This window comes from Aureobasidium melanogenum (assembly GCF_000721775.1).
Source record: "Aureobasidium melanogenum CBS 110374 unplaced genomic scaffold scaffold_21, whole genome shotgun sequence".
NCBI classification, from domain to species: Eukaryota; Fungi; Ascomycota; class Dothideomycetes; order Dothideales; family Saccotheciaceae; genus Aureobasidium; species Aureobasidium melanogenum.
The window spans coordinates 325,294-347,703 of NW_024470073.1; the positions used below are offsets into that span (position 1 = coordinate 325,294).

A 22,410-nucleotide genomic window follows, 5' to 3' on the forward strand; every position below is an offset into this window, starting at 1 on the left:
GATTTCAATGCCAGAGAAACAACGATACAAGGAGACAGCGAAAGCTTACCTCTTTTGGAAAAGATATCAGGCAACTATTGAGAAGCAACAGAATGAGTGACCCTCGAGGAAAGAGATGTAATAATCCTGTGAGTCAAAGGCAGGCGCGCAACACGGTCTGGCCACAGGGCGTGGTTTCAAAATTATTGATGACCTAGCTCCGTTAACCCCGTCTCACCCGCCGGTTGCCAAGCTTTGTGGTACTTCTATAGGCTACGTCACCCCGAGCCTGACAAAAACACCCGAGTGAACATCACCTTACTCTTGAACAAGAAACCAAATCGAATATGGCCGAACCACAACCTTCCAGGATCCAAGAGGGCGACCAAGCTCCTGCCGCTATCCCTGGCAGCAACAAGTCTGAGACGGCAGCTTTAAACTCTTTGGACAATCAATCCGCAGACTTGAAAACCACCAACACAGCTTCGACTGCAGCACTAGGAAAAGCGATGAAGAACTTGAGCATTGCGAGTGAGGACAAGGCAGAGGTCAAAAACGTCAAGGTCGAGATGGCAGATGTGGTACTATTGGTGAGTCTCAAGAGAGCCACCATTATTGATGAAAGGTGAATGAAATGCTAAAGAACTATATCCACAGGCTGAGAATCTGGACGTCTCGAGGGCCAGAGCTACGGAACTGCTAAAGGCCAATGATGCGGATCCAGTCAAGGCAATGCGGGCATGGATCGCGGCGTAAGCAGAGTCTAGTCCAATTACTAGCACTAAGTAAGGTCGAAACAGCGATGCAATAATGAACGAGACGAAGACACGAATCGCAAACACATAACTTTCTACTCCCGGATACAACTCACCGTGGGCTCGCAAGGCCATTCAAACTTTGCGAAAGACGTCGAATTCGAGAGAAGTTTGACACAAGTCAAAACTTGGTATCATAGGTATATGCGTGAAAGAAAGGACAACACCAAAACAATTGAAACAGAAACCGAACACCACCATTCCAGCCAATCCAACCCCATCATAGTCTCATAAAGTTACAGTAATTAATCTGCTCAGTCTCTTCCACCCATGAAGGTAAGGCGCCTGTTGTCCTCATCTCTGATCCTCAACTTCTTTACCCTATCCACAGGTGCAGTCATCTGACCAGCCTCCAGACCAGCCCCTTTTGATCCCAAAGTTGAAACTTCGAACTTTGCCGTTGGCTCATCGAAGAATGCATCCGCCATTTCCTCATCATCGTCCCAGGAATCTCTAGCTTGTTTGCGTCCGGGAGTCTTCTTGACTGGTGAGTCGTCGCCCCAGAAGCTCGATGCGAGAGACACTCTTGCAAGGCTCTTGTTGGCAAGAGCAAGGTTGATACTTTGTCTCGAACCAAGACTCTTCCTGTTGGCGCTGCTATTCGCACTACTCGTGTTGCTGTTGACGATGTTACCGTCCACATTCCTCAAGGCAGCAGGCTCCATAGACTTTCTTCTCCTGCGGCCGCCACGAGGTACCTCATCGAGATCGACAGTGTAGATGTCTGCTTGTTCATCAACGCGAGTGCCACTGCGCTCACAATCGGTTACCCAGCGAGAGTTGACGCAGAAGATCTTTTTGCCATTTGGATCTTTGTTGTTCAGGCGTACTCTTTGAAGTGTAGTGGGAGAGCCATCTTTGAAGATGACATGGGTAACGCGATCGGACCAGGACTTTGTCGTACGTGCACCTAAACCCTGGAGAAGGGCTATGAAAGGACCCGAGGCAGAGGAGCCGTCTAACGTAAAGACTTCAACCAATGCTGTGACGGATTTCAGTGGCTGCATGGGATGCGGCGTCATAGGGTAAACGGCTGGTGTTGCAAGTCCAGCGGCTTTGAGCGGTGTCTTCATTGGAGTCCGTGGCGCTTCACGAAGACGCTTCACCGGACTACGGCTGGCGTCGCGGAGCTTCATGGGACTTCGCATCTTCATTGGGCTACGACTGCTGCTACGAGTCTTCAAAGGGCTACGGCCGGCATTTCGCACTTTAAAAGAAGAGCTTGGCGTATGCCTTCTGGGCTTTGCACCGGAAAAGGGCACGTAAGGAGATCCCTGGTCGATTTGGAACTGGACGGCACTGGTACGACGCTGAGCTGGTGTAGAGTCACGCTTGCGTGTGCTCGATCTTTCTGCAGGGACGAACGAATGCAATTCGGCCAAGTCTGGAATCGTGTGTTCCAAAAGAGATTTTCTGACTGACGATTGTCGCTGCTTGCTAGCCCACAGCTTTGCGAACGAATCGCTGGTTGTCGGCTTGATGGAAGTTCCGGCAGTACGTGGTCGGACATCGCTGCTTACTGGGGTGTGAAAAGTAGCGACAGGGAGAGATTTGCGACGTGAATCAAAAGCAAAAGTTGATTTTGCGTAGCTTGGAGAAGTTTGCGAAGGTATGCTAGATCTTCGCTCACCGCGCACCTGTTCACTTCGTGTCAAAGCGCTCTTCGGCTGGTAAGATTGACGACGAGCGTTGTATCCTGGAGTTGATAGCTCCATTGGCTCAACGTCGATTGGCGTAGATTCAGCAGCGGGTGTCTTAACATCTACCTTGGCCGGAGAAACATGGTCGAAGTCGACGAGATTGAAGATGTCATCCTGAAGGAGACTCATACGCTCTTTTGGAAGTCCCATACTCAATCGTTCACGAGCAACAGGTGTTGCAAAGTATGGAGTGGGAATGGAAGCAGCATTCTCGAGATTGGAAGCTAACTTGACGCCATAATCGTCCTCTTCCAGGAGTGAAGGATTGATGGTCACGGTTTGATCAATCTCGGTCTCTGCGAAATCGTTTGCTGCCACAGAAGGACTGTCATCAGCTCCAGTGGAGTCGATACCACCAAGTGCAAACTGCATGCGAGGAGTTTGAAGCATTTTTGCTGTGGTGGTGGAGAAGGATACTCGCGATTTGACATTGGGAGTGGTTGCTTCTTGCTCGTCGATTATCGAAAGCAGGTCATTGTCATTCAGTGACAGTCTCGGTGCTGGAGCAATCTCTTGGGTGGGTGACTCGAGATCCCGCTGTATGACAGAGGAAGGGGTCGAAGGTGTAGGCGAAGAAAGAAGCTCAGAGTCTTCCAACTCGGTCTGAGGAGGGTCTGCAGCGATGGAGGCTGGTGATGAGGGTACAGAAGTAGTAAAGTCGGCCGAAAACAGTGGTTCGGGCAGGATACTATCGTCTAGCTGACTGTCCTCGACGGTGCTTTCTGAGTCGTCCGAGCCATCGTCTTCTGCGTGTGCTTCAGTAGGAACATATTCTGGTTCTTTCTTGTCATCAAAGTCGACCACTGTATCCTCATCAAGGTCATCGTCATCGTTTTCGTCATCGAGGGAACATCCAGCACCAGCAAGTTCATCCTCTGAGTCGCATGAAACATTCTCGAGATGGATGGTGTGGGCAGGTGTGGGCATGATGGTAATGTCTTGTTCTTGGAGGCGACTGAGTTGATCGTCGAGCTCGTCGGCGCTGGATTCTTCCAATTCTGTTTCTGATTCATCGTGGACATCTTCTTCAGTCATATCGACATCAGAGTCACGATCAGTGGTCTCTGGCTTTGGCGTATCTTGTTGCTTCAGAGGACGGAAAACCATTGACTTCTCTGTGCCTCTTGCGACAGTCATGGGGCGAGGAGGAGACGAGATGCGTGTGGCATTGTGTGGCAAGCGTTGTGTCTGAGGAGTGCCCTGATTCGTCCTGTGGCTGAGGAACCGGCGAGCAGGGGTCTGTAGTTTGCGAGCAGTCGTTGAGACGGTGGCTGTTCGTGGTGCAGCTTGACTTCTGGTAGTGCGTCGCATTGGTGTCTTGGGCCCACAGATCTCATCCTCGGAAGAGTCGTCGTCGTCATCTTCTACTTCTGCTTCCTCTTTAGCATCTTGCTCGGATTCCTCCGACTCCTTCTCGACGCCTTCTTCTTTGTGCGCTGTTGAAGCCAAGCTTGGCTCTGTCGCAGATTCAGACTCGGGCTCGTGTTCTGACTCAGGCTCAGGAACGCTTTTGGACTTGTTGGATCTCGTAGACTTTGATTTGGTAGGTGGAGGTGAAACAACTTGTTGTTCCTCTGCTGGTTGATCTTCTTCTACTTCTGCTTCCGCTTCTGGTTCGGGGTTCTGATCCGGCTCAGGTTCGACCTTCCTCGATCTCAAGACTTTCCCTCTAGCGACATCGGGAAGGGCAGGTTTTCGCCGGGTAGCAGGAACTCTTTGTGGAGCAGGGTCTGGTGGTGGAGCTGCGGCGGCTCGTGTCTGACGTTTTGGGCGGGTTGCTGGTGCTTTCTTTGGTGCAGCGGAAGCTGACGGCTTTTCGGGTGCGGTAGATGGCGAATCTTTCGTGGTGGTAGCAGCTGATGATTTTGTAGTGGAGGCCTTCGCAGTGGCACGACGGACAGGCTTCTTGCGCAAGGCCAACTGATTGTCGTTGTCGTTGTCGTTGGTGGAAGTCGGCGCCTTTTTGGCAGCCATAGCTCGTGTGGCGACCATGGCTGTCGCTTGTGTCGGAGTGGGATGCTGTGTGTTAGTAATGGACGAGATGGCGTGGTTTAAACCAAGCGCTGGAGTGTTTACTTTTGTACACAAACAATTCCCGTCGGCACCGCGATGCCCGTGCGCCGACCCTGTGGCTGGCCTAAACTCCGCCTTATTTCCTCCAGCACATCTACTCTTCCTCCAGGCAAGGAGCGGTGCACTGCTGCGCCTTCTCATACTGGCAGGATTTTGATCCTTCCTCTCGTAAAATGGATCTGGCTTCTTTTTCCTCCCTCTGCCAACGACCCATGGCTGTTCTTCGGATACCATGGCCACCTTCTCACAGCTACCACGCGAAGTACAGCAAGACATACTCGATCATCTGGTCCTCGATAAAAGACACCTGACAAAAAGCGATCGCAAAAACTTGTTTGCTCCCATGAGAGTCAATTCCTTCTGGTTCAATCATACCATTGACATCTTGTGGAACAGTCTCTATCAGTCAGAAATCTCGATACCATATCCCGATCAAGGATTAGAGGAAATCGTGTCAGGCGTAGTTCTTATGCTTAGGATTTGCAAATTTCCCATGATAGCAAGAAAAGTCTGAAAGATCTATCAATGAAAGGTCTTGATACAATGTCCCAGAAAAGGGTTGATGAGAGCTACATAAAGCTATGCCAATAAAAGAAGAAAAGCAGTGGACAGCAAACCAGCGCTGCGAAGAAGCTGCTGAACTCCAAACAAGCTGAAGATGAAAAACGCCAGATCCCTCTGCTGCCCCGAAAAGATAAAACTTGCTTGGTATCCCTGCCGATAGAAAACTAATACGCCATGTCTTGTCCACTACAACATAACGCCACGCGAGCCCTTTCCATGTTTCTCATTCGCCATTAATGATTCTGTCCTTTTCTCATCGTCTTTTCTTTCGAGATTTATTGTTCGGAGATAAGTGTTGGCGCGATCCTTCGTCTCTTGTCCCTGGATGAGTCTTCGCCGCCCTCGTTTTCACGCTTGATAGATGTAGACTCGTTTTCACGCTTTATAGATGCAGACGTAGAGGAAGTGACTCCAGCGCTGGTGGCCGGAGGACCAGCAGGAGGTACGCCAGGAGTCGCGGACACATACCCGGGTGTCTGTGGAGGCGTGTACATGGGCATGCCGCCATGCATAGTAATACCAGAGCTGGCGGCTGTAAGACTGGGTACACTGCTCATCTCAGGAGTATCGGCTGATTGTTCAGGAGCGGCCATACTGCCGGCAACACTGGCTGTAGACAAGCTTCTGGCGGGACTACCGGGCATTGTGAATGGGGATGGAGATGGTGCGCCATGGCCTTGAGATGATGGATTGCGCATTAGTTGAGGCATACTTGCTGCAATAGGTGTTGATGCAGGTGACGCAGCAGCGAGAGAGGGAGATCCGGCAGTGTTGATCGAAGATGGAATCTGGCGAGGAATGGGAGGATGCTGATACGAGACACCGAGTTCTCCAGGCTGGAAGTTTAAGCTGGAGCAGAACCCATCGGATGATGTTATGAGTAGTGTGTTGCCGTCGATCGACCTAAGATATAGTTAGCATGTCATGAAGATGTCTAAAGAGAGTGCTCGACTCACCAAGTCAGGTCAGTGAAGGTGGCATAGTGCAAGTTGCTGACGACACACAACGGCTTAGATTGCTGGGTATCGTAAACATGGACGGAATCTTGGGTAGCAACAGCATAAACTATGCGATATGGGAGATCAAAGACTGGTGGAGGACCGCTCAAAGGTGTGGGTGCAGTGGAACCGTCCTCGGTCCTGGGTGATGGGATAGGAGCTGGGTGTGCATGGCTTGGTGCTGGGGATGGCACGATCGGTGGCGGCTCCATGGAAGAAGTGGGTTTTGAAGGTACGACAGGCTCTGGTAGAAGAGGGATCTCATCGTCCATATGCGTGTCAATGGTGATATCGTTTGTCGGAACCGGAGAAGCACGGAGTGTGTAGAAGATGGGCGAACATTTGACAGCCAAAGAAGGCTTCTTGTGACCAGGCAATTTTGCGACGGGTGGCTTGTTCAGTCCGGCTCTTGTGTAGATATATGTCATGTTGACCACGTCGTCTGCCTTGCTCGGCTCTGTTGTAGGGCCGTGTGCTTCCTTGTGTTGACCGGCGGGCGTGAAGAGCAGACTACCATCGGGAGCGAATGTCAAGCGGCGGAAAAAGGATGTGAAGGTCTCGTTAGCGTACATGCCGGTGCTGCGAGAGGGCATGTTCAGGCCACCGCCGATGCTAGGTGATGCGGAGGGCATAACTGCGGGTAGAGGCATTGACGGACTGGGCGAGACCGAGCGACGCATAGACTGGTTTGAGACGGAGACAGAGCCAAAGGACGAGCGACGGCTGTGAGTGGTTTGCGGAGGATTCATGGGCAAGGCGAGCGACAGAGGCGTACCGGGCGCACTAGGAGCCGGAGACTCGTTGCCGACAAAGGATGCACGACCTCGGAAGTCTGGTGGAGCAGGACTACTTTGGCTCACGCGGCGGGCGGGCATATCCATCTTGCTGATCTTGTTGTGGTTGGTCAGGGTACATGAGCCGTCTTTGGTTTTGAGCGTGTAGACGTGGACGGAGCGGTCACTCGACTGGGTAGCGATATATTCGTTTAGGGGATCCCAGGCAACGCCCTGGACGTAGTGGTTGTGTTCTGCAACCTGGCGAATGACGGAGCCTGTCAAGTTGTCAGTCGTTTGTGGCAGAGCAGTCGAAGGAATGGAGCATACCTGTCTGGGCGTTGTAGATGCGAGCGACGTTGTCCATGCTGCCAGTGATAAAGTAGACGCCGTCTGGGGACCAGGCCAGATCATATATTTCCGATCCCGTCGAGCGACACATTGTCTTGGTTCGCCATGTTTCCTTGTCTTCCAGCCCGTCTTCTCCAAAATTTGTTGCGTGTAGAGCGGCGTTCTCGGCGGGCACCCAGAGCAGAATGTTTCCGTCATCTCCAGCCGAGGCGAGCATCTCACCTGGTCAATCGTCAGGTCTTGTGTGAAGTATGGAAGATGAAAGATAGGAAGAACCTTTGGGACACCATCGTACTACGTTGACGGCTTGGGTGTGTTTGGCGAGGGTCGACAAGTATGTCACGCTTCTGTCTTCTCCACTTCCCTCGATTTTCCAGAGCTGCCGACAGTCAGTGAAATTCGTGCTTGAGAGGGTTGATTTCGGCGTACTCTGACATTATTGTCGCCTCCGGCGGTTGCAAGGCGACCCTTGCCGTGGGGCTCAAAGTGAGCAGAGTAGATGGGCGTATTGTCGTTGTGCCATGACACCAGCAGAGGAGCTGCCTTCATCGTGGCCGGAGCAGGGTTGAACTCGCTGCTGAGATGGTGTGTACTGGTTGTGTAGCGATGAGAGTGTGGTGTGGGTGTTAAGCGGGGAGGTTCAGTGATTTCAGGGCGAGAATCGAGATTGGTAAGAAGTTGGATGCAGTCGTAGATGGATCATGTCGATACGACGGCGGACCAGCTTCACAACCTCCTTGTCAACTGCATCCTCCCGATCGATTGGCTTCGTGACCACTTTCCCGACCAAACATTCTGCATTGCTCACTACTCTACATTCAGCCTTGCTTCTTCATTCAGCGTTCCCATCCAACCATCCTTTGATTCTTCCCGGACCATCTTCTCACTTGCCAGGACTGCCCTGCCTTATTTGCTGCAACAAGAAATCCTCCGTCACCTCTGCCGCGTTCCAATCAAGTCCCCTTTGGGAATGGTCGCTGACTGTGCCAAGCATCCAATCCCGCTGACCTGTCACCACCACGAAGCCTTTCCTGTTTCGCTCTTTCCTCCTGCACTGTCTTGCTTGTCGATGTGTGCTTGCTTTTGGTGCAGAATGTCACTTCCTGTCACTCGTCTATCGGACAAGTTCGTTCAGCTTGATGACTTGTCATATCTGACTAGCTTACACCAGACTAATCGAGATGCTCTCTCCACCGACCTTGCAGCAAACGGTGAAGCTGCTGCAAACGTCCTTGACCATTCCCAATGCTTGATCTCCACAATCCACACTATTGCTTCATAGATCCCTGTCGTGATCTGTTCCACCGCCTTGGGACATCTGATATGGGTCATTGGTGTACAAGTCTGGTTGGACGTCGATCGTACAAGGCCAATTCGTCAAGCCCTATCATGGCCACTTTGACTTCTTCTCTTGTTCACTGTCCCAGAAAGTGCAAACCCAGCAAGCGCAGCCAACAGCGTAGTTCCCTTAAACACCGTCTCATATTGTTCCCATTTGATTGACTTCGTATATGGCTGTCGTGAAATCCTCAAGAAGGCGCCGCCCGTGATTGCAACGTAAACGCCAGCAAGCAAGTAATATCGGTAGTTGTGTAGACTCGTCTCGGCAGTATCTGGGCTGGACATGGCGTCCATCTATCGTAGAAAATAATGGTTGATATCGAGGCGCTGATATCGACTTGTCTACTTTAAATTCACCGATTGGAAAAAAAGTGTAAGCATCATGATGTTTGAAGTGGCTGAAGTACGGGGTCAGGGTTTGGAAGTATGATGATGCCGCCGGTTGCGCGTTCGCCGAGTATCGAATCAACTACCATATCAACTGATAGCGAGAGAGAAAAAAAACGGAAAGATACGCACAAAACGTTCAAACAGAGTACTTCACTGCACTTAGATCCGAATCTATTCACGAACTTCATTGGATGGTTCTTCTCTCAGAGCAAAATCATTACACCCTTCATCCTTGATTGAATGCGGCTACTCGTGTGTACATGGCATGGCAGATCACACAGCTGAAGCTGGAATAGATGACAACGGGAAGAGAATCAAATTAGTACACATTAATGAGCAAACCAGAGAGCTATCTGAAATACCACTATCAGAAAGTGACAAGCAACCTTCGTATGCTTGTTGTGAGCAGTTTCTCTTTTGTCCATAGATTTCTTCCGAACCATTTGTATGGGAGTCTTTATCTTCCTGTAAGATGTGTGTATTTTCCCATCCGTAAAGGTTTGCTTTCTCATCGTGCTAGAGAGTTAGACATGAGTCCAAGATCACCCTATTTATCATCTTCGAGATTGATGATGTCCCGAGACATGTTTTGCTTCGAGCTTGGAGTTCTTCTGTTTTCTTGAGTGCTATTGCTGGCGGTTTGATCGAGCACATCTGATGGCCGCTGATCTTGAGCTTCGTAGGCTTGTCTCTTGATACTGTTCAGAAAAAGTGAGCCAGAGTCAAAGGGGTCAGAGTATGAGTCATCAGAGCAAATGGCCCTTGCAGGGGTTGGAAGAGGATATCCGACCGCTGAGGGAGGGTTGAACACAAGATCCTCGGAAAACAGAGTCTTGTCCTCGTTGGTGGTCGGTATGGCATTGTCGGTAGAATTGCGAGCGCGTACTCTTTCTGATCTACGCAGCTCAGGTTTAGCAACGGATCCACGGTTGTTCGTACGATGTGGTGTTGGACGAGTCCTGCGCTTCTTAGGCGAGGTTAGGTCGGCATGAACCAGTGAATTCAATCTGGGAAGAGCGTCCTCATCATTGATGGAGACCATCTCAAGGAGTGAGGCTCCTCCGCTAGACTCGCGACTGGAAGAGCTTAGTAGCGAGCCGAATCGTGGGCGTCTTGTCGTGGAAGTGCGGGCAGATTTGTCGCCGTTGTGGCTGTTTGTGCCTGATGGTGAGACTCTGTTGTTGGAACTATGATGCTCGGTATTCCAAGCTCTCTCGCCCTCCCCATCGATACTCGTGATGCGTTCCTCGTAGGTATCGCGGAGTGGGGGTGAGTAATCGTCTGTGAACCTCTTTGATTTGACATCCGGACGAGCAGGTATGTCGTAATAGTTATCCTCATCTGGGTACGAGTTGAAACAGTCGGTATCTTGTACTTCTTCAAAATCAGAGTCTTTGAGAAGCGCAGGCATGGCTCTCGAAGTTGCAGTACTGAACATGCTTGAATGGATCCAGTCATCGAGCATGTCCCTCGCACCCTCGATCTTGATGGCAATCTCGTCATCCATTGTACCAGGATGGAGCTTGTTGGTGATGACACCTAGTAAACGGTCGATAAAATCACATAGGGCGCTGTCTCTGTAGAGGCCGGGGGGAAGTTCGCAGACAGCGGTTTGGACTTGACGTAGTTCGAGCAGACCGCGCAAGATGACTTCGATGTTAGATATGCCGTGGATCGACGAGCTGCGAAGAGAGAAGTCAGTCGTGTTTTGCCAGGGATATGGTCGCCATAGATGGCTTCGAGGCTCAACAAAGCGCATTTGCAGGCGGTTGAGACCGAAGCTACCATCGTGCTTCAGGAGCTTGACGAGGGCGCGAATCATGAAATGCGTATGCATAGCGTTGTGACGACTGTTCTTTTGCTCTGAGGCTGTCTCGGTTGCTGGGTAGATGCGAACCATAAGGCGCTTGATGCGCGAGAAGCTGAATGGATCGTCAGGACCCTCGAAGCGCTTAAAGCGAACCTGTGTAAAGTTTTCACGGTATTGGAGGCGCTGGCGACCTGAATTGAGAAACTCGATGCCACCGTCAGAGATACCCTCGTAGACGTTCAAGGCAAATGTACGCTCCTCGTACAACATGACCAGGATCTCCGAGGCAATCTGCTTGCAGAGAACCAGAGCATCACCAACAGCTAGAGCAGGTTTCTTCTTCTCTTTTGCAGTCTCCGATGTAGCAGCAGTGGCAGCAGTAGCAGCAGTAGCAGTAGCAACCGAAGCGGCACTGCCGGTTTGTTGTGTGTTAGGTTGCGGTGGTACGCTCGGGGGCGTCTGAGTTGCTGCATTCTGGATAATCTGCAGTATGTTCGCGGGCACGGGTTGGTTATTCTGGAGCATCTGAGTTACTACATTCTGGAGGGCCTGCAGCATGTGCGCGGGCACGTTCGGGTTGTTCTGGAGAACATGTGCCATGTGATGCAAGTTGGCTTGAAGAAAAGGCACGAGAAGTGCAGCAGGTGCGCCAGGTGCGACAGGTGCGACAGGTCTCGGTTTCTGAGGCTGAGTAAGTGTCTTGTAAGGCTCGATGATCTTATCCTTTGGCGGCAAGATGTAGCCGAAGATAGCACGGCGCAATTCCTTGGGTAAAGCGAGGAGAGGGGATGATCCATCAGCGGGTGGGATCATGGGGTTCGAAGATGCGTCTATGTCCATTGGAGTGGCCATGGTTGCTTCGGAAATGGCGACGTGCTCGAGGATTTGTTGTTGGATTTCAGTGGGCAGTCGCACGAGCTGCATGTTTATGCTAGATCTTGTTGACGACATCTCAATGGCGTAGTCAAGGCATCAGCAGTTAGGGTGTGTTTCGAAGGTGTGATGATGAGGATGATTGCGCAGGTTTTTAGTAAGGACTGATTTACATGGGCGCGTCAAGTGAAACAATCAGAGAGCCAGTGTGTGAAACAGAAGTGAGTGATACGTAATCAAGGTCCTATAGGCATGCCCTCGTGGTGTCTTGATCCGAGTGAGTCAACTGAATGGTAGGTAACTTTGAAGTCGACGGCTGCTGCCTCGAGGTGTTCTGTTGGCTTGAAGCTCAACACGAAGATGACTAGCTTCAGGTTGGCCACATGAGATGACCTTGACTGGAGTGGTTTGTCGGTCGGAAAAGACATGCGAGTCTTCAAGATACGGGGGTTCTCTGCTCTCGACTCTGGTCAGGGGTTTCGCGGTAGGTTCGTCAAAAATCGCCGACCTGCTGTGATCTCCCACATAGAGACCTGTATTCTCAAAACCTTCTGCATTGCGACAGCATGATATGGACTGGCCTTGACCCCTGCAGGGACCCCTAGATCATCTCTTCCAAGTGTCTACAGCATGCGCAGCTCCAGCAGTCTAATGAGCAGGCAAGTACGTGCTATCGACTTTGCTCGATGAAAGCCATGCTGTCAGCACGTACGGGCCGAACAGTGCTGGCGTCGGTGAGCACCTTGACGAGGTCGCATACATGAATTGTGGTTGGCTCAGTGAGCTGATTGACACTACACAATCTTCGAACTTGACATAGCGCACCATTGAGGGAACAGTCACTATATGGCAAGGGGCAGTGTTAACTTAAAATTCGTTTCATTCATGATATGATGTGGTATCAATGACTTATGGTCAAATCGTCAATCCTCTAATGAGCCGGATAACGGAAGAGTGAATCTTGTTAAGACACCCGCGTCGCTATCTATGCTGCGGTCCATACATGGACGGGAGCGCTCAGAGGGTCGCTATTGCGTGCGACATTGCTTGAAGAGCTGATGCAGAAGATTTAGTGGCCGACCGAGGGGCCCTGGGTGATGTTTCTGTCACCGTTACGAGCAGAGTTCTATTGATTGTCAGTCAGTACATGCGAGTATGCTGTGGCCGGAGACCGGCGGGTATGGGAATAAGCCTTACCTCAGACTCCTGGATGTCACCCTTCTCGAGGATCTGCTTGACGACCTCCTCCTCCTTGTGTGTTCCGAACTCGTTCTCAAGCTGGCTGTTCGAGGCGCCATCGAGGATGCCGGTGGTACCCTGCCTGTTCAGAGCAATGAAATTAGCCATGATTCGCGGGGTACTGGTGGGGCAGGTAGAGCTGAGCATGTCGACACGTACTTGTGGGTAACGAAGATCTTCCAGCCGCTGACGACCTGAGCGAGAGGAACAGACTTGTCGGCCTTCCAGTCACGGACGGCCTGGGCAGAGTCGACAAAGACAATGTAGTCGTCGTCGGCACCCTTGAAGTGGACCTTGACCTGAGCAGCGTTTCCTCTCATATTGACGGTTGTGTGGGTTGTAGTGGGTATGAAAGTTGGAAATTTAGCGTGAGCTTGTGAGTGGTTTGGTTTGTTGTTGAGTAGATGGAGTTGTGTGAGATGAAGGAAGGAAGAAAGAATGCTTTTGAAGACAACAGTGAGCCATTGAACACGCGACTTCCCTGACTTCATAGCTTCAGCACGGACCTCCATCACTACGTCACACGCACCGGTACCTGGCGGTGGGGTGTTTGACTATCAGACACCTTGAGACTTCTTATCCAACACGCTTTCGAGTGCTAAACACTGTTAAGTTGTTACTGTAAAAATGCACAATATCGTCCCTGAGGGAGTGCTGGCCAAGGAGACAATTGAACCACGAAGCATCTCACTGGACACACTTCTATCTGTGACACCACTGTGCCTCTCTATAGATGACAATAACATTGCGTAGTAGAGAGGAGATGAGTTTGTTTGGGCTTTCACGTGAATTTTAATGTCCATTCTCCAAAATTGAGCGTTCAATATCAACGTCTTCAATGTTCGGCGTCCTTTCCGACCAATGCCACTCTCTCTCCACATCTTTGGGCATAAACAAGCGATGGAAACAAACAGAAGCTTCACCACGCATTACTCCAATGGCTCTGGAACTCCTTGACACTGGTCATGGCCGATAAATCCATGATTGCTACTTGATACTCTTGTACCCAATGTTACCCATACTCGATGTGGTGAGGACGCCTGACTGTCCGGTTGCTGGAGCCATGAGCAATCAAGTTGAAGCTTCGATCTCGACGACCCTTTCTCCACATACGTAAACAGAATCAAGGTGTCTCCACCCGACCATAAAAATACCTTGCATCATCCTGCTCATTCGTCACCAACCCGAGACTTGCTGGTCAGATACCTCAAGAGTCTTGGTCTCTTCTTTTTTATCACATCAGATTCCACAGGCTTCGTCTCACCCTTCACCTCGCTCATCCCTGTGACGCCGACGTTGCCCGCAAGTGGTCGCAAGCTGTCCTTCCTGCCCAGTTCTTCCACGGTCTCAGCTTTGACCTCTGCCTCCGCTGATGTACGTGGCTGTCTCGTGCTATTGGCTCGCTTGATCTCGGGCGCCTTGTTTTCTGTAAAGAAGAAAGGCGATCGGGGTCGGTCTGTCATCGTCAATGTTCGCAACCCAAGCCTACGGCTACGCTTCGATTCTGGTCCTTGCAGTTCAAAGTCTTCGGGCAAGAATGCATCTGGCGCATTGTGGAAGTTGATAAGAGGTGGACGCTTCGGCTTGTTTGTGTCGGGTCGTGGCACTGGCTTGACCTTGACAAGCTTCTCCGATGCCTGATGGCTCTGGTGCACACTCGTATAGCTCATTGATCGTCTTGAGAAGTTGCTGGCAATACTTGCCATACTCAGCTTGCGAAGTAGGTCACTGGCCGTGTCCTTCAAAATGTTCTCAGGGCGCCTCGAGCCCATTCCTGGATATGGAATCGAGTCTTTCGTCCACACATCGAACAATGCAGCCTCTACCTTGATTCTCTCTGCTCGCATGGGTGCCAAGATAGGTACACCGCTGGCGGTGGGGAGTGATTTCGATCGTCCAGGAAGTGAGGAAGTGGAAGAGTTGTTAAGGTCATCTTTGGGAGCCGAGGTATGCATAATGATGACTTGATTGCTGTCCGTCATTGGTCCCAATGTGGCGGTGCGCTGGACTGAGAGTCGGCGGACAAAGCCTCTAGCTTTGCTATAAGCTTTGCCGAAACTGCGAATGTCCCTGGTAAGTGGTGATTGGAGGTCGATGGGAGTGCTATGACCTTCGGCAACATGCTGTGCTTCAACGGCGATGCGGCCAGCAAGACGATCTCTCCAGACATTTTCCTCGATGTGGGAACAAGCTCCCATAATCAGCTCGTACAGCTTGCCGGCACTTCCAAACACGACTTTCCAGGTAAATGGCGCTGTGTGGCATTGGAGACCTGGAGAAGTTAGCAAGTCTTTCGTCGGATGCATCAAGCAGCATACCTTTGCCGTTGTCGCTCTCCTCGATGCTGGTTGAGGCCAGGGAAGTACCGACCACAACCTTGTACCTGGCCGAGGAACGATCTGGCAGAGCCAGTAGCAGGCATGATTCATACAAGATACAGATCATGTAACAACCCTGAAAAGTGGTCTTGTTGCGATAAGCAATATAGAGAGTGCCGCAGAGTGACAATCTGCCCAGACGCTGGAAGAGCAGCTCACGTGGAACCTAACTCGATCAGCAAAGAATAGCGCAGAGGAGATCAGTTCTTACCTTGTCCGAGAAGCAGAGTCGATCTTGGAGAAGCCTGGAGTTCTCCATCAATCGAAGCTTGTCTGGATTATCCTTGGCATCATCGACGTTACGACACGTCTCGCCCAGACGGTAGAGAACGTCGTCCAGAACTGCATGTGATGTAGGGTCATCACAAGATGGTGTGACTCTGCAAAGGTCCTTGAAGAGGAGTTCATAGCGAGTAATCCGCTGAATAGGCTAGGTTTTGTTAGTTCAGGTCACCAGATGATCTCAATGTAAGTTTCACCTTGATAAGCAAGTCTTTGATGCTGAGTGCCTTTTTGCGATTCGCTTCTCGACTTTTGACAGGGTTGACAGAGGCCGAAAGTGTCTCGATAGCTTTGTCGTAGTCCCAGACAGAGAAGGATGACCTCTGAGTGAAATCAATATCATCATGTATCGATTCGCACCTCGCGCTGTACTCTTCATACAAGGCAAACCGCTTGATCTATGCTGTCGTCAGAACCGCTGTCAATGGAAGCCAGTGGAGTTTTACTAACATTCTTCGCGAAAATGCGACCAACATCAGCAGCTGTGGTCGGCGTACAAGTCAGGGATTGTGGCTCCTGACTTGGCGATTTGTGCGAGTCCAGCGAGTAGCGATGCGACCACCCAGTATGACTTGTTGCTAACGGAGCCCTTCGGACAGGCAGTGAATCCTCGCTATGCCATCTTACATGGTGAGGCTTGCGTTTGGGCGTTGATATTCCAGTGATCGCCTGGTCATGTTCTGAGAACGGTATAACTCGGTGGAGATTCTCTAGTAGCTCGGTGTGCAGTTGGAGTAGATTGGTGATGCTGCTTCGGGCTGAAGCACGAGTCTGCGCCCCTGAGAAAGGCGAGGTTGGAGGCAGGAATGTCAAGTATGCCTGCGATGGACGGATCAGTATACAGGTCTGTCTGTGAATCACACCAAGAACTTACGCTGCTTAGTGCCTTCAGGTCCGCAAGGTAGCTTTCCTCGGTCTTGATCAGCTCCTCGATCTTCTCTCGACGCTTCTTCGCTCTCTGACGAGCAGCATCATCAATCATGAGGCTCAAGGAAGGACGACCACTGTCAGTTGAGAATCGAGGATCTGGCTCGAACAAACCACTGCTTCCACGATAAAGCCTGGGATGACCAGACATTTTGCTGGCTGATCTCGATAAGGGGGCAATGCTTGCGCTTGCGACTGTCATGGTAGCTGACTTGACGGCGGTCACGAAGTTGGCAGATGAAGCCCACGATTCTGACTTGCGATGGCCCCTGACAGATGGCTCCGGTGAAATAACGACGGGCTGATTCGAGAAGAGGGCATCAAGCTTGGGACGGACCCGACTCTTGTATGAAGCTTTCTTCAGCTTTAATGTGTTCATCCACCTTGAGAAAGGTTGTTGGGATACCAGAGAAGATGTCCCAGTGTCATTTTGGGCATCTCGGGTCTCGACGTTGGGAACCGAGCTATCGTAGATGTCGGATTCAAGCAGAGCATGACCTTCTTCCCAACCACCTCTCTCTTCGTCGACAAAACCCAAAGCAGAGTTCAAAGCAGGTGTACCAAGGATTGGTTCTGACTCGGCCGGAGATGGCAGAGGTGTGACGACAGGTACGGGTCGGGAGACAGCAGGTGGCACGCTCACGGGACGAGATATATTGCTCGAGACAGGTGGACGATGGAGTGCGGTGGAATACGTTCCGTTCTCAAAGTCTGAGTAAGATGTTGACCGAAGCGGTGTGCCATGGCTTGAGGGTGAGCGCCAGGATGGACCACATACTGATACTGCAGAGGTCAAGGATCCGACCGAAAGCTGTCTTGAACGGCGATGATGAACGGTGCCTGTACTGCCCAACGATGACCATGATCTTTCGTGACTTCGTTGGTCGTAGGGAGAGCCCAGAGGACTCTGGGGCATTAGAGAAAGGACGTAAGCCATATCTAGGTATCGAAGATGCTTTGTTGTGTTGTACCGGGAACTAGTTGGATAAACGTTGTTACTGTTGATGAAGTGCTTGCTCTTCCAAAGGTGGATTTGACATCCGTCCAACGAAGAAAGTCGATCCAAATGCAGCCACCAAGACCAAGAACTGATTGTTGTGTTCAATCAGAGGGCATGACTCTCGACGGGCATGCGGCCTCTGGGCCAGATTGGCCGGGTTGAATGGAAATACGATAGATGAAAGATCAAGCAGGGGAAGCCTCAAAGATGTTGAGCTTCACGGCCACTCTTCGAAAGACCTGAGCAGGATCGCTCCTTCTCCCTTCCATTACACCTGACGCTTGACGCGAAGCCTGCAAAGGAATCGGACCAAAGAGGCTGTCACAAGAAGATCAGCGTCATTGCAGACGCCAATCGACGCCGCTTGCTTCTGCTCTCATGCGAAGATACGACATAGATTATAAAGAAGGAAAACAGACGAAGACAAGATGATATTCTACTTCCCTGCGGCGGATGCCTGCCGAGCACGCGTCCTTGCTTCACATCTGAAGCAGCACGAGCCATGGTTCTGTCAATTTCTTGACATTAAAGTACTGTATACACATTCCACCACCTCCAGGACTGTTTCCTTCGCATCGAGAGGCTGCTTGCATCAACAAGGTTATTGTTGTTGAAGGTTGAACAAGTCGCAGAGCAAACAGGATTTTGTAAAGAAACACCCTGGCTCCTTGGCTTCCTTCAACCTCGGTCGCTCATCTTCATCCAACGCTCCTCCTCTACTCCTGTTGTGACAAGCATCTCACACTCTTCCTGACATGTCATGAGATTTGGCTCTGTACTTTGGATCTGTCGGGAGATCATTACGGCAACGCCATGTCTGACTCCGAATCGCAGGTTCAAGCAAGGACAAACGGCAGTCGTTCCTTTGTGTCTCTATCGGCATGTTCCCGCAACACCGGCATGCTACCTCCGAACACACTGTACCACAGCAAACGAGCAAAACTTTCGCAATGCTGCATGACAAGCTGTCTTACCGTTCCCATGCTCAGACCGCGATGGCTCACGGTTGGCTGCTAGCATCATCGGAGCTGGCTAGCTTGGGCCCCTCTGTCACAGTGTCAGCTCGTTCATGGCCAGGCAGTATCAAGTGACATGGCTCCAAAATTGTAATCATGTATTCGAGATCACAGCCTTATTCTGTGCTCCCCCAGAGGACAAAAAGGAAATGCCTGAAAATATGTCAAGTACAAAGGTAGGCAACAACCAAGAGCAGAACGATATATTTCTCGCAAAGCATCCATCTGCCAGTTGAAACACCAACTAGCAAAATACAACAATACCCCAGAGCAAACGCCACAATGCAACTCGCCTTTCTGACCTTCCTCCTGGCTTCTCTTCTTGCCGTCTGCAATGCCTCTCCTACACCACTGTCTCCAGCTCTCAGTACGCGCCCACAAGACCGATACTTATCTGTCAGACAAGCCGGCTGTAACCAAACACTATGCGATCAATGCCGGGAAGATGCCGGATGCACTGCTGGAACCCCTGCTTGGTAAACTTTCATTGAAAGAGCGCAAGAGCGTTCAACTGCTGACATGAGATCGAAGCTTCGACTGCGATACCTCGCCATACTGTGAATGTGACGTTTGAAGGGTTTCGAATAATGGGCCTGAGTTATGTCGCCAACGGCCTAGCTTTTCGTTCACCATTTGCACAAAACTCGTCTTGAGAAAGGATGTCATCTTGCGAATTCTATTGCGTCTGCATGCCTGACTACTGATGACTGCAATGAGTTTAGCTAGTCTACCTTGGATATCAAATTATATTGCAATCACAACTTTGGTCCTCTATCTCTTCCATGCATGTATACTCAAGCCTTTGTGCATACACCAATGATTCACTAAAGCAAACCAACAGCAGTCCGAGAATAGTACAAGTCACGAGAGCGACCCTGGTCGCCTGCGATGAGTGAGCTTGAGGTGCAACGATGGGGACAGTACATGGCTCAAACTTTGTCTTCTCGTTCTCGTTTCTCGTTGCTGGTTCCTGCTGTACTATTATGCATTGACACAAAGAGAACATAAAGGTGGTAACCTTCGAACCGATTTTTCAAGGAACTTGATCTCGTCGGTTCCCCTTAAACACCTTTTGTGTGAATACAAGTGCATAGATCCATGGCTTGTAACATCACCAAGAAAGACTTTACTCATGATAAGGTTGAATGATCAAGTGGATAATATGTTTGAACATGATATTATTATTCGTAACCAAAGATCTTGTATACTACAAAACCCAAACTATCTTTTATCTAACAACAAACAAAACTCCTTGCCAGAAGAAGGGGTATGGTAACAACGTCTAACCCACAACACTCCAAACAAAACAAAAGCACCAATCATAATCTACATGACCATCATGATAGCAGCGACAGCGGACATTGCAAATGCCAATGAAGGCACAGCGCCCTTGGAGCCACTGTTCTTGAAGGTGAGCACCTCATCCTTGGAGAGCTTGAATGCAGGCTCGTAGGTGGTGTTGACGGTCGAGTCGACAGTGCCGTCCCAGCAGTAGCGCTGGAAGCACTGGTTGCAGACTTCAGGGACCTCGGTGTTGGTGCGATCGAGCGAGCGGCTGAGGATGGCGCAGCCGACACAAGTGGGCCATTGAGCGTCGAGGGTGCTGTTGCCCTGAGTGACAGCATCGTAGCCGTTCTCGATGATGTAGTCACGCTGGGTGTCGTTGTACTGCAGGTCGAAGGTGCTGACGTTACTTGCGTAGACGTAAGGAGCATTGGGAAGGTAGACGATCAGAGGAGTCATATGGGTGGTGTTGCTAGCGTTGCAGCCAAAGAAGGTTGGGCGGTAGTTCAGACCAAGGTTGACAAAGGTCTGCTGGTCAGGGATGGAGGGGAAGGAAGTGCCGTTGGAGATGGGCAAGAAGGTACGTTCGTAGGTAGCGACGAGAGAAGTACCGTTAGGCCAGTTGGCGGCGCCATTGTCAGCGGTAGTATCGGCAGACGAATCGATTGCGAAGATAACATCGACGTGTCTCTCAGGTTGAATGAGAGGGTGGAGAGGGATGTTCTGTCCATCTTCACCACCATCAACAAGAGTGAGCTGGTCGGTGTCGGCGATACGGCTGGTCGCGTTGTTGTAGCCAAAGAAGGGGTTGGGGTAGTTAGCAATGTCTTCGTTGTCCTGACCAATGTCGGCCAAGATAGCAGTAAGTGCCTGGTTGATCAGACCAGTGGAACCGTTGACTTTGAGGAAAGCCTCGTTGAAAAGAGAGCTGGATGTGCCCATCATGTAACCAGCGTTATCAAACCCACGTACACACTGCATGTCTCCTTGTACGACCACACCATCGGAGAAGTTTGATCCGAGATAGCGAATGGGGGCGAATGCAAAAGTGGTCGGATCGAAGGTACCAAGCTCCCAAGGGTTGATTTCGTAGATAGTAGCATTACCACCGACAACAAGCTGGCCTCTGGCACGACCATCAGTGACGAGGATGGGCATAGGAGTATCGCCAGCTCTGTATTGATCAGAATCGGCAATGGATGAGAAGGTGTAAGCAGGACCTCCCATGCTAGCGTTGATCAACTGGTAAGAAAGAGCACGGCCCCAGTAGTCGGTAATGGATGTTTCATAACCAGCATCTTTCTTGCCTTGAACAGTGTCGTAGATGTCATGGAGATATTCAGCCGTGTTCAGAATCGAGAGGCCACTTTCTTCAGGACCCTCGAAGATGGTTTGTTCAAACTGCCATGTGCCTCCGCTGTTGCTGGCGGGAGTGTCCTGGCTCAAGATGCTCTCGACAGAGGTAAAGTTGTTCATGAACAAACTTCCAACCAACCACGAACCACCTGAAAGACCAGCGAGATAAGTGGAGGCCTGGAGGAGACCACCGAGTTGACCTGCTCCAGTAGAGTTGGTAGTGCGGTTGTCGAAGGCGGCCACAGCACCAGCGTAGTTCATCATGGCGCGGTAACCACCGCCTGATCCAGCAATAGCAATATTGGGAAGAGCGCTAACATTGTTTGCCGCGCTATCAATGTATGAGTTTGTGTCAAATCCAGTAATGTTCATGCGACCAAGCAAGTCTCTCATAGCGGAAACGGTGTTGTTTCTTCGTACGTAGAGCCATTCAGTCTCGTTGTTGGAGATCGTAGATGCATCGCGGATGACAGGGCGATCTGAAGGGCAGTCGACGTGTGTAGGGATATAGCCATCGGGAGCTTCAGGTGCTGCACGCCTGTCGAGAGCGATGAGCGGGGCAGCAAGAGCCTCTGCAGCGGCCTCTTTGAGAGAGGGGTTACGGATAACAACAACATCGGCGGCCGAAGCTTCAGGGAGGAGGGCGGCGACCGACACCAGGCCGGCCAATGCTGTTTGAGCCTTCATCCTGGTATTAGAATATAGTTGTAGAATGCAATTAAAGAATTGGTAGGCATGCAGAGCTCGGGGCAAACAAAAGATATATCGAGTTTGCCGGCTCCCACGGAAACGGAGCCAGTAAGTGACGTCGATACGCTAAAGGCTATTACAGTTTCATGCAGGACCCAACACACCTTGGCGCATTCGCTTTTCTCATTTTACTGTCGCGTGTGCATACGCTCGAATACGCTCTCTTGGCTACTCCTGATATTACAGGGTATCGCGCATATAATGTATCAGCTATATGCGACGCGTACATAGATTTGCAGACTTCGACGTCCAGCTGATAGTCGTCGAAACACCAATCATGCCCAAAATATCTTTTCTCGAGCACAAGATCAAAGATCCATCGCCTGAGTCGATCTTCCGTGTAATCGGTTGCCGCGGAGGGGAACCCTGCAGATCAGATTTGCCAAGTCGGCTACAGGACAGTATCATCCAGCGTTTTAAGGTCTGTTTCGTTAGGGTGTGGCGTCGGCTCGGCACCAACGCCACTGCTCCCCAGCTGCGGCACCTCTATCCATCTTTTGTCTTTTTACAG

At 50.8% G+C, this 22,410-nt stretch overlaps 8 protein-coding genes across 8 annotated transcripts; 2 read left to right on the forward strand and 6 right to left on the reverse strand.

Moving 5' to 3' along the window:
- Positions 1 to 326: 326 nt before the first annotated feature.
- Positions 327 to 735, forward strand: M437DRAFT_87023 (uncharacterized protein; the record flags this gene model as incomplete). Its single annotated transcript, XM_041028574.1, has 2 exons — positions 327 to 569; positions 637 to 735. 2 exons carry the CDS (start codon positions 327 to 329, stop codon positions 733 to 735), a joined length of 342 nt encoding a protein of 113 aa, XP_040877211.1.
- A 313-nt stretch (positions 736 to 1,048) lies between these two features.
- M437DRAFT_68463 (uncharacterized protein) lies at positions 1,049 to 4,843 on the reverse strand (the record flags this gene model as incomplete). Its single annotated transcript, XM_041025115.1, has 1 exon — positions 1,049 to 4,843. One exon carries the CDS (start codon positions 4,841 to 4,843, stop codon positions 1,049 to 1,051), a length of 3,795 nt encoding a protein of 1,264 aa, XP_040877212.1.
- Positions 4,844 to 5,406: 563 nt separating this feature from the next.
- M437DRAFT_55130 (WD40 repeat-like protein) lies at positions 5,407 to 7,802 on the reverse strand (the record flags this gene model as incomplete). Its single annotated transcript, XM_041022811.1, has 6 exons — positions 5,407 to 5,499; positions 5,542 to 6,034; positions 6,088 to 7,180; positions 7,233 to 7,475; positions 7,530 to 7,632; positions 7,683 to 7,802. 6 exons carry the CDS (start codon positions 7,800 to 7,802, stop codon positions 5,407 to 5,409), a joined length of 2,145 nt encoding a protein of 714 aa, XP_040877213.1.
- Positions 7,803 to 9,531: 1,729 nt separating this feature from the next.
- Positions 9,532 to 11,718, reverse strand: M437DRAFT_87026 (uncharacterized protein; the record flags this gene model as incomplete). The annotated part of the gene is made up of 1 exon (XM_041028575.1): positions 9,532 to 11,718. The coding sequence occupies one exon, from the start codon at positions 11,716 to 11,718 to the stop codon at positions 9,532 to 9,534; it is 2,187 nt and encodes a 728-aa protein (XP_040877214.1).
- Positions 11,719 to 12,736: 1,018 nt separating this feature from the next.
- Positions 12,737 to 13,226, reverse strand: M437DRAFT_77619 (shwachman-Bodian-diamond syndrome protein; the record flags this gene model as incomplete). Its single annotated transcript, XM_041026842.1, has 3 exons — positions 12,737 to 12,793; positions 12,865 to 12,988; positions 13,066 to 13,226. The coding sequence occupies 3 exons, from the start codon at positions 13,224 to 13,226 to the stop codon at positions 12,737 to 12,739; spliced, it is 342 nt and encodes a 113-aa protein (XP_040877215.1).
- Positions 13,227 to 14,075: 849 nt separating this feature from the next.
- M437DRAFT_54945 (uncharacterized protein) lies at positions 14,076 to 17,430 on the reverse strand (the record flags this gene model as incomplete). The annotated part of the gene is made up of 6 exons (XM_041022771.1): positions 14,076 to 15,178; positions 15,225 to 15,450; positions 15,496 to 15,714; positions 15,764 to 15,964; positions 16,017 to 16,385; positions 16,441 to 17,430. The coding sequence occupies 6 exons, from the start codon at positions 17,428 to 17,430 to the stop codon at positions 14,076 to 14,078; spliced, it is 3,108 nt and encodes a 1,035-aa protein (XP_040877216.1).
- A 1,361-nt stretch (positions 17,431 to 18,791) lies between these two features.
- On the forward strand, positions 18,792 to 19,083 carry M437DRAFT_55054 (uncharacterized protein; the record flags this gene model as incomplete). The annotated part of the gene is made up of 2 exons (XM_041022799.1): positions 18,792 to 18,985; positions 19,041 to 19,083. The coding sequence occupies 2 exons, from the start codon at positions 18,792 to 18,794 to the stop codon at positions 19,081 to 19,083; spliced, it is 237 nt and encodes a 78-aa protein (XP_040877217.1).
- A 752-nt stretch (positions 19,084 to 19,835) lies between these two features.
- On the reverse strand, positions 19,836 to 21,836 carry M437DRAFT_54893 (lysophospholipase Plb2; the record flags this gene model as incomplete). The annotated part of the gene is made up of 1 exon (XM_041022764.1): positions 19,836 to 21,836. One exon carries the CDS (start codon positions 21,834 to 21,836, stop codon positions 19,836 to 19,838), a length of 2,001 nt encoding a protein of 666 aa, XP_040877218.1.
- Positions 21,837 to 22,410: the final 574 nt, after the last annotated feature.